This window comes from Choloepus didactylus, chromosome 1 (assembly GCF_015220235.1).
Source record: "Choloepus didactylus isolate mChoDid1 chromosome 1, mChoDid1.pri, whole genome shotgun sequence".
Taxonomy (NCBI): Eukaryota; Metazoa; Chordata; class Mammalia; order Pilosa; family Megalonychidae; genus Choloepus; species Choloepus didactylus.
In genome coordinates, this window is record NC_051307.1 from 20028039 (window position 1) to 20045839 (window position 17801).

Genomic DNA, 17801 nt, shown 5'->3' on the forward strand with positions numbered 1-17801 from the left:
ACACTGGATTAAAGAATATGGCTTTTCCTGGGGGACCTAATATATACAAACCAGCACAGCTTCAATTAACAAACTTTTATTATCTTACAGATTCTGAGAATAAGGAACCAGGAGTGGCTTGGCTGGGTGATTCTGGCTGAGGGATGCCCATGAGGATGTACTCAAGGTGTTTGCCAGGGTTGCAGTCATTTGAAGCTTTGCCTGGGGCTGGAGGATCTGCTTCCAAGTTCGTCATGTGGCTGTTGGCCAAGGGCCTCAGTTCCTCACCATATGAGCCCACAGGCCTGCTTAGTAACTCTTCACAACATGGCAATCAACTCGCCCCAGAGTGAGTGATCCCAGAGACAGTTGTTGAGAAGGTGGCGCCAATGCCTTTTATGACCTAGTCCTGAAGTCACTTCTGTTTTATTTGTTAGAAACAAGACTTTAGGTCCAATCCACACTCAAAGGGAGAGGAATTAAGATCCAAATTTTGAGGGAATTTGGGGGCATATTTTAGAACTATCCAATGTGGGTATTTAGGCAAATGTCTACCTCCCCCACTAGTCTAAGGATTCCTTGAGACCAGGACCCATGTTTCTATTGTTCACCATCATGTCCGTAGCATCTTCTGGGATGCCTTGCAAAGCATAGGCATTCAGTAAATTTTGAATGAATGAATGAATTAATGAATGAATGGATCTCTGCTCTGGGGAACTTTGTACAAATTATGTAACCTTATTTTTGGTTTGTAAGAATGGGGATAATTATAGCTACCTTGCAGGTTGTTGTAAGAATCAAATAGTACAGTCTATACAAATCACATAGCATGGTCTGACACAGAGAAGGGGCTCATTAAATGTTAGCTCTCTTCATCTTCATCAAATCCATTGTAAGCCATGTGGATTCTACTTTCTGTGCATCTTTTCCATCCCACCTAGTCTGCTATTCCCCTTCAGTTGCTAAGACTCTTCTTGCATGCTTTTCTCTGTTTGCCTCTTAACACTTCTCTCTATCTCTATTCAGTGCAATCCATCTCACACACTGAAACCAGATTAATTTCCTGAAAGTCCAGGCATGATCATTCACTCCCCTTTTCAAAATATTTCCTTTGTCCAAACATCCCCCACAACCATGGCTCAGTGGAAACTTCCAACTTAATTTTTTAATATCCCATTATATATACTCTCATAAGGGAGGATCACTGACTACTGCTAAATGTGTGGCTCTGACCCCATGCTTTCTTAGCACAGTCTTTTCTCATGTCATTCCTTCTTTGAACTCCTTTTGTAAACTACATATGTGTGTTCTTGTGTTCCAGGAAGTGGAGTCCATGTGCTATTCTTGTTACTAAATTGGAAGCATATTGAGGGCTGGATTGTGTTATTCATTTTTGCATCCTCTGTAGCTATTGCCCTGCACTGTACTCACTAAGTGCATATTAATTTTTTGTTGAATTGAATTTGAAATCCACATGTCTTTCAGTGCCTTATTTGTACTGAGACAATAATACATCCAAGCCCAGGTACCCAGATGAGATAGAGAAATGTGCTCCGCCAATACCAATGGTTAGATATTTGGCTTCCAGGCGTGTGCAACAACATTCTTCTCATGACTACACAAACTAAATGGCCCATGGAAAGCAAATTCTTTAGCAGAGAAATTGCAGAAGATAACATGGGTTACATTTTCCTTTAATTCTGGCTCTAAAGGAAGCACCTTCCCCATAATATTAATAGGACCCCTACACTCATTCTGAATGCTCTAGAAGATTATTATTATTGCTAATATCAAGAATATTGTAAATATGTTTGAGGACAGAAAATTCTTAGATGGTCCTTGTCATACAGAAAATATGCAGTAGAAATAAGACTGGTGGAAACTTGTCAAATGAATGAAAAGAGAAGATTGATAATGTAAGATATTTTGCCTTATATTTCTGACAATGCTACAAAAGTAGATGATGCTTTCATGTTTTACTGACTAAAAATTGGCTTAAATCCCACACACTTCAAGGGAACTGATTGCTTTTGAGTCATAAATTTATATCTTTTGTTAAAAGATTTCAGGCTGAGACTAGCACAGATACAAAAACCATTTACTCAATATACTCAAAAACTATTTACTTAATATAATACCAGTGGTGTTCAAACATTTTGACCCTGTTAAACTATTTTCATTCTGGTAAAGCAAAGAGATTTGGGGATTCTATTTCTCCAGCCTCCATTTTCTACAAGGGGCCTGAATTTCTTGATTCTGTAAATCAGATCGGCAATAACCAAAAACTAATTTTTGTCTTTAAAGGTTTGTAAGGTACCTTTCTTCCTCCCCATCCATTAACCCTTAATCTGTACAAATGTAGTGAATAATCCCTCCTTTGTATTAGTATTTATAAGCTTTGTGTTTACTGAAAGAGCAGGTCCTGCCAGGACAATAGTGACTTTCACTTTTGGTCAAATGTTAAAGCGGCTTTAGGGCTAACTTGGATTACCAAACATTAAAACTGGAGGGAATTTTTGTGATCTATGGAAAAACTTCATTTTACACATTAGGAACCTGAGTGTCGAGGTGCTTAAGGACCCTCGTGGTCTCTGCCCTACACGGCAAGAAGCAGGTGGCTGGGCCGTGTGCTCCCCCTTGGCATTTGCTGAAACTGCCCAGAGATTAGCCTGGCCCAACTGACTCAACTGCGGCACTATTGACAGATTGGGCCAGGCGAATCTTCGTTGTGGGGGCCTGTCCTCTTCATGCCAGAATGTTCAGCAGATCCCTGGCCTCTCCCCACTAGATGCCAGTAGTACCCTCATCCCCGGTCATAATCCATCAAAACTATCCCCGGACATTGCCAAATGTCCCCTGAAGGGGACAAAATCACCCCGATTGAGAACCGCGAGTCTATCTCGGGCTATTTTATTGTTTTGATTAAGTATTCTTTTTTATGCTTTTTAGACAAATACTGAAAATGATGCATTTGTATCCTGAAGTATCAGAGCACTGAGCTGTTTATGGAGAAACCACAGAACTTCCCGAGAAAGGAGACTTCTTTCCTTTCTTGGCACATGCAAATACAACTAAGAACAAATTCTGACTAGACTTAGGCAATTCCAACTTTTAGCTTAATGGGGATAAGAAAGAGGCAAAACACAAACAGACAGTTTTGATCCATGTTTAATGAAAAAAAATTACGTGAATAGAAATGGACGTATAACAAAGACCAATCTGGGAAAATATGGTGATAGGGAGAACCAGGGAAAAATCACTTTAATCTTCAATTTATTCTGATATTCCTATTAGTTATTATTGAACCAAAACATCTCCTTTAAATCCAAAACAAAGTGACAGTGATAATTTCACTGATGTTTGCATGGGAATTCACCAAAGTGATGTCCAAACAATACTTTACCATTTCCCCCGATCCCCAGAACACACACAAGCAAAGGCAGAAGTGTTTAGCGTGAGGTAATGGGGCATGAAGAAAATGTGACCTTATCTGGTTTTGATTACAACAGCAAGTTAGCACTGGCAAATATGCTTTGGGCACAAACATGCTTTCTGCTAATATTTTCACATAAATGCTTTTATGATATATTACCATGTATGTTTAACACAATCAATCATGGAGAGATTAAATCTGACTGGTGAATATAAATATGCACAGAGAAGTTTCTGACAGTTTAGATTTGAAATACTAAAGGCATGAAATTTTAAAATACACAGACGTGGAACTGCAGCGAGCATCTCTTCAGTTTGTTTCGGGGCTTAACTTGCTCAGCTCATGTTTCTTAGTGGGGTCAGTCAATATTCTATCTTTTTGTACCCTGATGTTCAATATAGTTATATCTTCCTAAATTAAAAAAAAAAAATCTTTGAAAAAGAATTCTGATTTCTGAAAACATATAATGGGAATAAATTCACTTTATTTATCTTTCTTAAAATAAAATATCCTTTCACACCAGAAACTGGCAAGCATTAAACTCATGATAGATATTGGCCATGTGAGTAATAAAAAGAAGCAACAGCTTTTACTTCTATCCTTTAAATTGAAACTTTTTTTTTGGCCAGCGCACAGCAGCTGTTATGCTCACAATGAATAATTTAAAGTTAGGATGAGCCCTGTCTCTTCTGATACTGTATTCTAAGTTTTTCCAGTTGTTCTATACATTGCGACTGGGCCAACTTCAACGTCCGATTCTCCTCTGCCAATGCCTCATATTCTCGAGCCAGCTGCGCAGCATCCAACTTCTCCTTTTCCGCCTGATCAAACTTGGCAAGGAGCTCCTTTCTGAAGATTCCAGGGGGAGAGGAAGAAGGATAACATTTAATGCAAACACATTAAATTATGTAGTAATAGCAAATGGATGCAGAATGTCTTACTCTACTTTCCTAAATTTTTAACAAATTTATATGCCTCCAACTATTATTATTCCAGCTTTACAAGTTTTAGATCCCTTTATTTTATTCCAGACCCTCTACCAGACAGATCCAACATACTAAACATACACAAAAATCCCAATAGGTCCTGTAATAGTCCAAAAAAAAAGTGATCTTTTAAAGATTATGACAAATTATAAATAATTATAATTAATTTAGAGAAAAAACTCTGGCAAAATTAGTTTATAATTTCTGTGTAATTTAAGATCTTGCCTATTGTATTTTGGGTGGGAGAACTTAATTTGTCCCTTACCTAATCTTTGTCCTCCAAACTTCAGTTGTTGTCTTCCTTTTTTTCCCATTTCGGAGTTTAACGAATCTTTAGTAGGTTTCTTAGAACTAAAGAATCCCAACTCCTTTCTTAGAGATATTATTTTCCATGTCTTTTCCTAGTCCTACATACATACTGCAGCCTCAGTTTACAAAATAGAGCAGCTCATTTGGTGCTGACCTCACTCTTCATTTAGGAAACAGGATGAGGGCACTTCAGGACACTTGAAGTAATAATACCTTAAACAATTTCAGTTCTCAGTAAATATTTGTCAATAATTCATTGATGTAAATATGCATAATAAGGAGCTAAAGACTTGCAGTCCAGGTTTAGATTTAAAAACCAGACCATCCAGTGGGATACAGGTCTGATCCCCTTACATTGGACAGTTACTCCTAAACTAGACCAGATCTGAATTCCCATTTGCCTCAATATAAGCTTATGCCACATTTCCTTCTCATCTGTGGGGTGGACAACAGCTGGTAAATGTTCTTCAGATATGTAAGCCAACCTTTACAATTGTTTCCTAGATGGCTTCCTAAGGGGAGGGCTTTGCCCCACTGATGTTACATTAGATGATTGCTTAAGTAGTATCTACCCAAACTGTTGTTTATTTTAAGAATTTTGAACATTTTTTACATATATTTTTAAATATAAAACCAACATATCAAACCCGTGATTTCATAGATCTTATGCCCTAAGATGAGACTAAAACATTTATGTAAGGCTGACAAAGAAAATTCTTAAGTAAATAATAGGGCCACGATGGCAAAATTCATGAACATTCTACTCAAGTGACCACAGCATGGGATACACTGTCACAGCCTCTGTCTCCAAGCCTCCTCCTCTTGGGCTCCCTTCATTCTCTGACACCCCTCCCTCCCCCCTGCCAAAGCCACTGAGCCTCTATGGATGTTTTTCAGTAAACAGTTTCAAATACCTGTTCTAAGGTGGCAACAACTCTGCCTTAATGTGTAATATGTCAAATACTGTCATCCTTACATTCATCACTACTAATACCTTTTCCCTTTTTGCCTTTGGCTTGCCCCTTCTGTTACTCACATTTCTAAAAACCTCCCCTCTGCCCTCTTCCCTGGTTAAATACTGATCTGATACTATATAATATGAAGAGAAGAAGAAAGTAAAGTATAAATTGCAGAACAGCAATAATATTCAATTCATAGTGGAAATTAACTCCTGGCACTGGGAGAGAGGGGGAGTTCTTGATCAAAAAAAACCAGTTTGTAATATTTCAATAATCCAGAACTAGAACATATAGTTTAGCCATCTTATTGAGTTAGGTCACTGGTCTCCAAACATTTTTGATTGTGCAATACTATTAGTAAAAAAAAAAATCTTTGAGCCCAAACTCAAGATATTTCCATGTATGTGCATGTATTCATTCATAAATTACATACATGAATTGTTATACTGATATATTTTGTACAGTATAAAGTGTACCTAAAAACAGCGATTTAAGAGGATGAGATTGGACGCTAAAATTAGTGGGTGAAAGTCTGATGAGGAACAAGAGATTTCCGGAGTCTCAAAGTATCTCCCCACAAAACTACTTATCCAATGTAAAGGAGAAAAGTACGGAGAATCCTAGACAGCACCTTCAGCCAAGTCATTCAACTTGACATCACCAGTAATGGGATAAATAGATATCACACACCATGAGAAGGACACATCATCATACCTGTGGTTGCTCTGCCAAAAATTCATAACCTGAATCCAATCACAAGGAATACCAGGCAACTTCAAATTGAGAGGAATTCTCCAAAATTGCTAGCCTATGCTCTTCAAAGATGTTAAGAACTGTTTCAGACTTAAAGAGACGAAGAGAAATGACAACTGAATGTACGGAAAAATCCTAGACTGAGAAAGAAATAGCTATGGAGGGCATTATTGGGAAGCTGTAAATTAGATAATGGTACTGTATCAATGCATAATTTCCTGATTTTAATTCTTGTACTGAGATTAAGTGAAAGAATGTCCTTTTGTTCTTAAAAATACTCACTGAAAGCAATGGGCATGATGGCAGAGAGAGGGAGTGGGGGGGGGAGAATAAAGTAACTTGGAAAAATTTTAATTACATTAAATCTGGTAAATCTGGGGAAAGGATATGTAAAGGATATGTGGGGGTTCTTTATATTGCTTTCACAACTTTTCTGTAAGTCTGAAATTGCATCAAAATTAAACGTTAACCCAGAAAAAGGACAACAAGCAAATCAGAAGAGAAGTTGTAACACTTTCTTCCTGCACCCAGTGGACTGCCTTGAGTGCCCAATCTGGCGAGCACTGGGTGAAGCCAGGCATTGAAAGAATGTGCCCCATCAGGGACAAATTGAAGATAATCTGGAAACTTGAACCGAACAAAAAGCTCCTTTGGGCTCTCATGAATCTCATCAATCTTTAGATCCTGCATGGTTTTTAGGATATAAGAGCAAATAAATATTTGCTGCATGAATAATTGAAGAATAAGTTAACTCAGAGGCAAATAACTTACAGGAAGCCAACCAAAACATTCCAGTTTGACTGCAGAAATAAATGAATGGTACCATGGCCATCATAACTAATTCTGTTTTTTACAAAAACATATTTAGCATTGCTTCACAAATATAAGCTTCACCCCTGCCCCCTTATTATCTCATTTGATCCTCCCAACAAGCCCATGGGATAGAAAGGGCAAGTATCATTATCCCATCTTAAAGATAAGGAAACAGAAACTCAAAAGTGTTTCATTTAATTGAAAAGGACACGCAACTAATAAGAAGCAGCCAGAAATGAAACCTATCTTTCTGATTAAATATTTAGAGCTCTGTGCCTCTAAGCATAGTTTAAGTAGTAAATGGTGATCATTAAATATGGATTAGTAAAATTGCTCATGTAACTATCTTAAAGAAAGTGATGGGTAAAAGCTATGTAAGAAAAAAGAGAGATACTTCTAAATCCTCCACTAATCAGATCATCTACTTCTGTTTTTTTTTTTTGTTTGTTTGTTTCCTTTCAAATTAACTGTGTTATACAAATAGTTCAAGTGGAAATAGTTTTGCTTGCAAATCCTGGCCTGAGAGTTGACAGTACTGGGTATAACAATGGCTATTTTCCTGGTTCCATAACTGATCTTTTTTAAAATTCCTGAAGTTTTCTGTTACTCGTTTCTTCTGACAGTGATAATGTCATAAAATCACAAATTTTACAACTAAAAGGAATCCGAGTGACTGTCAAGTCCACTCCATAGTAATTTCTGCCTTACTGGAATCAGGAAGATTCAGTTGATAGTTTTGTAAACTAGTGTCATGTTTTTGATAAACAATTATACATATAATCAATGAATACTGTCAAAAAGTCCTTGTTCTTGGTCCAGTACCTATTTACATAGACATTTTTATGCTCATCTATTAGCAATTTATAATCAAACTCTGGAACACTGTGGAAGAGAGACAATCTGATAATACATAATTTGAGGAAGAAATCAATGTATAGGAACTCTAGAATGTGGTCCTGCCTTTGATTTCTCATTTATCATTTCTACCATTCCCTTCAAAGTAATGTGATATGGAGGGAGAAGACACAGGTACAGGAATGTTATTTCTGGAGTCAAGAACCTGTAGCATACCTCCCCCCTACATGGGACCTGACTCCCAGGGGTGTAAATCTCTCTGGCAATGTGGAATATGACTCCCAGGGATGAATCTGGACCTGGCATCGTGGGATTGAGAACATCTTCTTGACTAGAAGGGGGATGCGAAATGAAACGAAATAAAGTTTCACTGGCTGAGAGATTCAAATGGAGTCAAGAGGTCACTCTGGTGGGCATTCTTATGCACTAAATAGATAACACTTTTTAGGTTTTAATGTATTGCAATAGCTAGAAGTAAATACCTGAAACTACCAAACTCCAACCCAGTAGCCTTGACTCTCGAGGACGATTGTATAACAATGTAGATTACAAGGGGTGACTGTGTGATTGTGAAAACCCTGTGGATCGCACTCCCTTTACCCAGTGTATGGATGGATGGATGAGTAGAAAAATGGGGACACAAACTGATTAAAAAATAGGGTGGGATGAGGGGGATGATTTGGGTGTTCTTTTTTACTTTTATTTTTTATTCTTATTCTGATTCTTTCTGATGTAAGGAAAATGTTCAAAAATAGATTGTGGTGATGAATGCATAACTATATGATGGTACTGTGAACAGTGGATTATATACCATGGATGATTGTATGGTATGTGAATATATTTCAATAAAACTGAATTTAATTAAAAAAAAAAAAAGAAAGAAACTGTGGCATAGATTTCCACATTATGTGTCTCAACAGTGAGAAAAAGTCATAACCTTAGGGTGGCTGCCCCCATCTTAAGCCACATGCTTCGAAAAGTTTTTATTTGCCAAGACGAAACAACTCCAAGTGAGTTGATAAGAAGAATTTTGAAACTTTGGGGAAACTAATTCCAAAATTAAGGAGATTCTTCACATTGCATAAGTTTGGTACATGGATTCCTCATTGGGACAGATATTCCTTTGTTCCAGGAAGCCGCTACCGTGGTTCTCAGGACTGACAAAGATTGATTAAAGACTTTACTCAGAAAAGGCAAAATTCTAAAGAGTTTAGCCTCAATGAGCTAAAGAGTTTTGGGAAATCGTATAATAAAATAATATCTTCTTCATGGAGAGTTTTTATTTTTGAATAAGGGATTAGACTGCACTATTGGTGTTTATTGAGAAAGCTGTGTGTTCTAGCTGTGTTCATTTATACATAGGAGGGAAGGAACAGAGACCTCAAGACGACAAAAAGGATGTGAAAATCTATCTTCATTTTATGCAGATGCGGGAACACTAAATGGTATTGGATTGGGAATTCCAAAGCCCAGTCTAGGCTATGGTGCTGAAGCCCTGCAAATGAATAGGACATGAGGAACAGATGTACTAGTATCATCTGGGAGCCGAAGGCAAGACTATACTCTTAAAATGAGGAGGTGAGGTTTGTTCTAAATCAGAGTTTCACAACCTTAGCACAATTGGTACTTGGGGCCAGACGATTTGCTGTTGGGGGCTATCCCGTACACTGGCCTTGTAGGAGGTTTAGCAGCATCCATGACGTCTACCTACCCACTCTATGCAGTAGTTCCCCCCACCCCTAGTTGTGACAACCAAAATATCTCCTGGACATTACAAATGTCCCCCGAGATTGGGGCGAGAGGAAGCAAAATTACCCAGGTTAAGAACCACTGCTCTGCAGAAAATGGATATTCCTACTGTCAGTCATCCTGAAAAGAGTTCACTCAGGAATAAGGTGAGAGGCAATGTTTCCTCTCTCTGCTCCCTCAGAGATAGGGGCCTCTTTCTTTAGCAAGGGAAACCTATTTAAAGTTGTTCTCATTGTGTCCCTTTTACCGTGGATCTAGACAGGGATTAGGTGGAGAGATACCCGGGAATGAGATTTCAGTATAAATACTGGACTGCATGTGATTAAGTGGTATAAAAGGCCCAAACCATATGATTGGAATATCAATGGATTGGGTTTACATACAAAACTAAATCCTAAAATGAGAGACTCCCTTTGGCTATACTTCTGCTTCCTTAAGCAAAGCAAAGAGAAAGGAGATAGTTCTTTGGCTCTTGCATTCTTTCATTCAACAAGTATTTATTGAAAGCCTATTGCAAACCAGGCACCGTCCCTCAACACTTACCAACCAAGGTGGCCGCCTAAACGCAGCTCTACTGCTGGAGAACGAACTCAAATTCCATACCTTGCCCAGAATGCCATTTAAGACATTTTAGGAAAGAGAGGATAGAACTTGTACTCAACATTACTACATACCCTGCAAACTACTATGGAGAAGTATCTTCATTTACTATTTCTTTATGACAGAGGAAACCGAACTTCTAGGGGCTAAGTAAATATTTAAGAAAAATGTCCTTGGAATGTAAAAGTGAGGTATGCTTTTCAATGTTTTCTAGCTGTGGGATCCCTTTTCAAAGAAAATCTTATGCCAAAGTCATGCAAATAAAACAGATAAGAGTGTACCTTCTCTGGTTGTCTATGGTACAATTTTCTGTCAGACAACTATCTGCACCCCTACAATCCTCTAAGATGCACCCCAGAACACAGTTTATTAACCCCTGCCTGTGGGAATGTCCTAAAAAAAAAATAAATAAATGTTTCTGGTTAAACTTCAGGTCTCCTATTATTAGAAATTTCAGAATAAATTAGGTAATGTTTCCCATCATATTACATATTTTAAAAACATGAGAATATAGGTCTGATATTGGTTATGGTATCACCACATGAAAACCCTTTTCTAATGTTTTGCCTGAAACCCACTAAAATATATACATTTCTTCAACTTAATATCAAAAAGACAACTGAATTTTAAAAATGGGTTCTGAATAGATATTACCTTATAGTAGTATACAAATAGCAAATAAGCACACATGAAAAGATGCTTGACATCACTAGCCATCAGAGGAATATAAACCAAAACCACAATGAGATACCATTTCACCCCACTAGGATGGTTATAATCAAAAAGACAGATAATAATAAGGGTTGGTGAAGCTGTGGAGAAATTGAAACTACCATACACTGCTGGTGAGAATGTAAAATGGTATAGCCTCTGAAAAACAGTCTGGCAGTTATCCTCAAAACGTTAAATGTAGAGTTAGATTATGACCCAGGAATTCCATTCCTGGGTATACACCTAAGAGAAATGAAAACATATGTCCACATAATACATGTACATAAATGTTTATGGCAGTATTACTCATAACAGCAAAAATATGGAAACAACCCAAATGTCCATCAACTAATGAATGAATAAATAAAATGTGGTAAATCCATACAATGTAATATCACTCATTCCTAAAAAAGGAATGAAGTACTGATACATAGTATAACATGGATGAACCCTGAAAATATTATGCTAAATGAAAGAAGCCAATCACAAAGGAAACATATCCTATGGTTCCATTTATATTAAATGTTCAGAATAAGCAAATTTATAGAGACAGAAAGTAGATTAGTAGTTGCCTAGGGCTGGGACAGGGAAGGGAAATTGAAGGTGACTGCTAAAGGGTGCAGAATTTCATGATGAAGATGTTCTAATTGTACTGTTGGTTGCACAACTCTGTGAATATACTGAAAACCAACAAATTGTTTAAAAAAAAAAAAACATAAAACATTTCTCAACCTGGCTTTTGTAAGAGCCTGTCTCTGTGTCTGATATTCTATATCCATCTTCTAAACACCACAGCACATAGCTCAATATTCTTTACATAGAACAGAGCAGGTGGCTTCTCCTTTGGACAAGACAAAATAATCTACCTGTGGCAAAACAAACTTTACAGTTGATATAATTGTAGTTAAATCATATACTTTAAAAACTTTCTGGCAAACAATTTAGTGGTGATTTCAAAAGCCATAAAATGTCTATATCCCACTTCCACAAGTTTATATTACATTCCGCAAAAGCTGTATATGTTATACAAAAATGCTTATGTTATAATATGCATAATATGTACATAGTTACAGTCCATGTTACTTTCCCATGTGACAATGCTTGAATTACATAAAAACACTTATTCACATGCAAAAGTCTTGAAAAGAAATATGCAAAAATGATAGCAGATGTTCTGTAAAGATATCAAAATTCTTGGAGATTTTTCAAAGCTTTCTATAAAGTTGTCATATTTCATTTAAAGTGGGAAGGAAAAAAAATCAAAGCAGGTATGGGCTTCTCTTACATCATTAGTCAATAAGCCAGAAACTGTTCTTAAATTAGATTCACCTAATTTAAACTCACTCATGCTGGGTTTACAATCCTAGAAAATGTGTGACTTTATCCATCCAGTAGACATGTTTAAAAATAATAATTATATCAGCTCTTCTTATGGCACCTCAGCAAGTCCTCCCAAACGTGATCTAGAGAGACCCCCTCTGGAGATGAGAGAGAAGTTCAGCTCAGAACCTAGACCTTAAGCTTTGCCTAAAAGACTCCAATAAAGGAAAACTCTCCTTTAACATACCTTAGTTAGCATCTCTCTTTGTGTCTAACCTACACTGCCCAGTCACCAGAGGCAACACAATCAGCCTCACTTTATGAAATGATGGAGAAGAAATTCTCATCAGAATAATCAAAAAGTGGAGAGCTAATTACTTGGGTCAACCTCATTTGGCCCAATTTATCTTGCTTGAAAACAAAAAAACAACTGTTTAGGAAAATATCTGTTGCAAAATGAATTTTGCTTCAATAAATTATTAATGAAATCAATGATTGCTAACAACCCTTGGAGAACCAGCCTCATTTATTTATTAATGTAAGATATAACAAGATTTCCTAATTTAACAATTTATCTCAGTAGGCCTTTATTGCTGATATTAACTCTGTATTTTAAATACATACCATACAAATTATCAAAAAGAAATGTGTGCACACAAAGGATATTTCTATCACCTATATTCAGCCCCTCTAAATCATCCTCACCCACATTTGATCACCCACCCTATACACAGTTCCATGCTGGGTGGTTGGGATACAAAGAGATGTTGACGGATGTCCAGGCGTGGGAAGTATATATAGTCAGAGTAACAGGACGTAAACATAAATGGATAACTATCAATAACACTAGCCTATAAAAACATGCCAAAATAATCATACCAGTGGAAAGTCCTTCACTCAGGAAGAGAGCTGATCCCAGCAGACGGCTGGGGCAGGGGCTTGGGTGGAGCCTCCCTCAAGGGAGGAGAGCATCTGGGCAGGTGCAGAGGAAGGCATGAGTATTCCAGGTCTAGAGATTGGTTTGAGCAAGGACTCAGAGGCAGGAACATCTGCCTCCTGCCTGGCAAAAGTGAATAGACCAATGTCTCCAAAGGCAAGGGATGACATAGAAGGTTCTAGAGGCCAAGGCCATACTGGGGTAGTTCTTAAAGTCCAGGCCAAGAATTGGGCGTCATCTTAGAGCAATGAGAAACCATAAGCAGGAAAAGCAGTTATAATAGTGCATCAATTAAGATTTGAAGTAATGAGGCCTTGAACCCAAATGGTAGAAATGAGAATGGAAGGAAAGAAACTCAAGAGACTTTATGAAAAATAAAGGCGAAATAAAAGAAACCAGCCTTTGCCTCACATCCAGTCAATTATTTAGGGAGAAAGGAAATAAAGATAATACCAAAGTTTCAAGAAAAGCTCAAAGTTAAAACAGGTTTGGGGAGGAAATAGGATGAGTTCTACTCAAACGTACACACACACGTATACCATGTACATCAAGTACATCACTTCTCTGTGGTTCTGACCACAAAGCAGAAAGTATTTCCACTAGCCTCCTAATTTCTAGCAATTAATTCTGCCTTTTCTTATTTTTATATTGTGGTGGTACCCACAGTTACCATTGCTTTCATTACAAGCAGCAGGGACATGTTTCAGTCAAAGACTAGATGAGTCACTGCCATATCATTAACCTCTTATTTAAAAAAAAAAAAAAAGCGAAATGTAACTTACAGAACCTATTTGGTGGGTGAGGCTTGCATTCCCAATAAATAAATAAATAAATAAACAGATGGGGTTAATTTAAATAACAAATCTGAAGAACTCACAAATAAATACATAATTATCTGGGTTTTTTTTTTTCTGTGATATTTCCACAGTTCCTACCAAGCATACACCACACACACACATACACACACTGGAAGTTACACCCAGCTAAATATCATACAGATCATCCTTTGACTTCAATATCGGTCACATCTATTAATGGGCTTCTTCAATTCCTTTATGAAACTATTTTTAGGATTCATATTATAGGTGAATGTGCAATCTATGTATTCCAACAAATTTATCAAAACTCTCAGGCCAAAAGGAAAGTGCTTTGTGTTTCTGATCTCTTAATAAACATCTTTTAATTGCCCGTAACCAAAAGTCCTGGTATAATGTTATGTTTGAAGCACAAAAAAGCAAGGAAGAAAGAAAGAACTCGGAATGTGCTAAGGTCTCACAGTATGAGCAGAGTCTGACCCCAAAACCCATTCTATTCACCACCATGTTATATCATGCAACCACCATTCCAGGGAATCTCAAAAGAGTTCCCAGAATTTCATAAATTTTTCTCAAATATATATATATATATATATATATATATATGCTCACTTGCTGTTGCTTAAAAATTAAGTAATAAATATATATCATTGATGACTCCAGTAAGAGGAAGTAGAGCACTAGTAAGTTAAAGAATTGTAGTATGTTTGGGTTTTACGTTACTTATTGAACAAAAATTTATTCAGCATCTTTGTGCTGTGTACTGCGCTCAGCTCCAGGAATGCAACGGTGAGAAATACCTGACTGTCCCCACTCACCTACCACCTACTAGAGATGCAAATATCAATCAAGTGATCTCCCTAATAAATGTGTAAATACAAACTCTGACTAGGGCTATGAAGAAAAGTTTCTGACACTTTGAAAGCATAAAAGAATGGGGGATTCACTTTGGGTAGAATCAGCAAAACAGAATGCCATTAAAAAGGAAAATTCAGAAACAAAAAGTTATGAGTGCATAAAATTAGAGTGCTTTAATTACTTTAACTATATAATTCCCTACAGCAGAAGTTCCGCTGTATTATGGTTTTATTAATCGTAATAAAAGTTATCAAGATAAAACTCCCATGAACTATAACACGCAGTCAACTGATACATTTACATTATTCCAAAGAACTATCCCAGAGGCTTCTCTCCTGGGGTGGGATATCTACCCTGTAAGTATTAATTAACATTCACCCCAAGCCAGAGTGCTCTGGAGCTTCCGGGGCACATTCACAAGGAACATGTATAGCTGTGGGCGATATTTGACATTTTTAATTTCCTGTACTGAAAACTTTTGTTAAAAAATTAAGTTTTGAGTGGAAAGCACCCGTGCTGTCCCTTTCAACACTCTACACAGCGAAGCAGTGCCATTCGAATCATTTCTATAATCAAAAGTAATGTACATGTTAAGTTGCCTCATCGCATACTCAGCACATCCCTCCCCACCACCCCCAGTCCATCAGGGTAGCCAGTGCTCAGAAGGGAGAATTCACAGTGGGGTACTTACTTCCTTTCCTCAAGCAGGGCAATTTCCTTTTTGACCTCATGGTATTCTTCTGCTATCTGGCAGTGCTGTTTGAACACCTGCATGGATTCCACGGAGTCATGACAGGGAGGCAGCGGCTTCACAAACAACAAGAAGAAATCAGTCCATTGCTTTGCATCATTTTACTCTTCGGATGTTCTTTAGAGAGAATTTTTTTTTTTTTTTTTTTTTTTTGCAGGAGAACAACATTGTCAATCAGTATTCGACCGACTTTGGCTTTGATTCCACTTGTCTAAAACTAGAGAGGTAGGCTGAAATTCCTGGCATTCATCTTTTAGTAAAATCCATGGACATTTTCAGGCCTGAACCAGAACCCAGAAGCCCATTACATGTCAGTGACCTGCCATGTGTTAGATTAATGTTCAATCTCCTGATAATCATTCTGCAATTCTCCTAATAAATCTTGAACTCTGCTTTGAGGAAGGGCAGTGGTGGGGAAATATTTCAGTTGTCTATTCCTTTTACCCTTTGTATTCTCTTCTTGTAGACCAGAGGTATAATCTCATCTGGTAGAGCTCAGAAGCTTTATGAGAAGGAGCTCTTCTGAGGGACAAGTCCAACCCTAGGATGTGAGGCTGGGCTGGAAATAATGCTTGTAGGGATTAATGAACCAGTTTAAAAGACCAAACCCCAAATAAAACCATGCTTGTGACACAAGAGGCTGAAGACAGCACAGATTCCCATCTTTCCTTTTCTTCCATGCATGAGGGAAACAAGGTTCAGCAATGGCAAACCTTTCAGACCAAAATGTGGTGAAAATCTTACTTTTAGAAATTATTTTTAAAGAACTGGTTTTTCCTGGGTTTATAACTCTAATATCTAGTTAACAACACGTTATTAAAAGCATTATGATTAGGAACACTAGTTAATAGTCTTTTAAAGAGTTTTTTAATTGCCCTTTTCAATTCTTTATAGAAAATCTTTATATAAAATCTGAGAAATATGAATCCAATGTTAAACAGACTCTTCCCCTAACTCTTCCCAAGAGTCTATAATTGCAAGCTGTATGTTATATTCTCACCAATTTTATATCGGTAAACTGAGAACTAATGAATTTCTTATTTTTCACTCTCTCCTATCATTATATTCCTTAAAGACACAGATTTCTCTGAGTGTCATATTTAGCAGTCCCACCCAGGATGTAATAGAAATTCTATAAAGTTTGTTGTCTGATTAATAGATTGGATGACACTTCCTATTTAACATGAGGCCTCTATGTAGAGATCTTCTAAAGGAGATTAAAATTCTAACTAGAGCAAATTTACCTTCATGTAGAACATCTGCCATATCCTAATCTATGAAAAATCTAATAATCACATTATCTTTCCCTACTGCCCCCTGAACACGTTCACAGAATAAACTCAGTCTGTTGGAATCATTATCCTTTTCTGTACAGAAATAAGTTGAAAAGTAGTGCACAGTGGTATTACAAAATAACTTACCACATGAGTGAAACGCTGATGCCAAAGGAATTCAGAACTCCTGGCTCCTCCAGTCTATCTCCTAGAAATCACCACCCCCTCATCAATTTTCACCTGTTGCATTGGCAAATGACCAGGTATAACAGTAAGGGGAATGAAAGCAATTCACTCCGGGCACTCTCGCCAAGCTGCCATTAAATCATCTGTGCCCTATTAAAGGATTTACATAGTGGAAGGCCCTAAGACTCCACGCATCCTATTTTCTGTTCTTACAAATGCCACATGCACTATACTCAGTTCAAACAAGAGTTCAGTCCATAACTTGCCATAACTTGTAGGTATGTGAACCACGAATTCGACATAGTTACCTATGGGACAGCCGAAAGGTTCTGGAACACTGTGTAAAGGATTTTGCATAACATTAATTGCTTGCTTAAGAGAATATTGGTGAAAGCAGTTGTGTTAAGGGAGAAATATCTTTTGCTGGTATAATTAGAAAGGAAAACAAAATTATATACATATATATATGTCTTTTTTAGATAAGTGCAAGGCCTCTTTTTTTCCCTTAGCTTG

General features: G+C 37.3%; 2 protein-coding genes across 2 annotated transcripts in view; one reads left to right on the forward strand and one right to left on the reverse strand.

Moving 5' to 3' along the window:
* Positions 1-686, forward strand: part of LOC119531473 — a 165150-nt gene extending 164464 nt beyond the window's left edge. The window contains exon 3 of the mRNA XM_037832773.1: positions 91-686. The gene's annotated coding sequence lies outside the window, so the exon portion shown is untranslated. The remainder of the gene's footprint in view (positions 1-90) is intronic.
* Positions 687-3135: 2449 nt separating this feature from the next.
* MAP3K7CL (MAP3K7 C-terminal like) overlaps positions 3136-17801 on the reverse strand; it is a 39692-nt gene continuing 25026 nt past the window's right edge. The window contains exons 5-6 of the mRNA XM_037832804.1: positions 15769-15884; positions 3136-4261 (exon numbers count right to left, since the gene is read on the reverse strand). Of these exons, the coding sequence (XP_037688732.1) occupies positions 4081-4261; positions 15769-15884 (297 nt within the window). The 3' untranslated portion in view covers positions 3136-4080. The remainder of the gene's footprint in view (positions 4262-15768; positions 15885-17801) is intronic.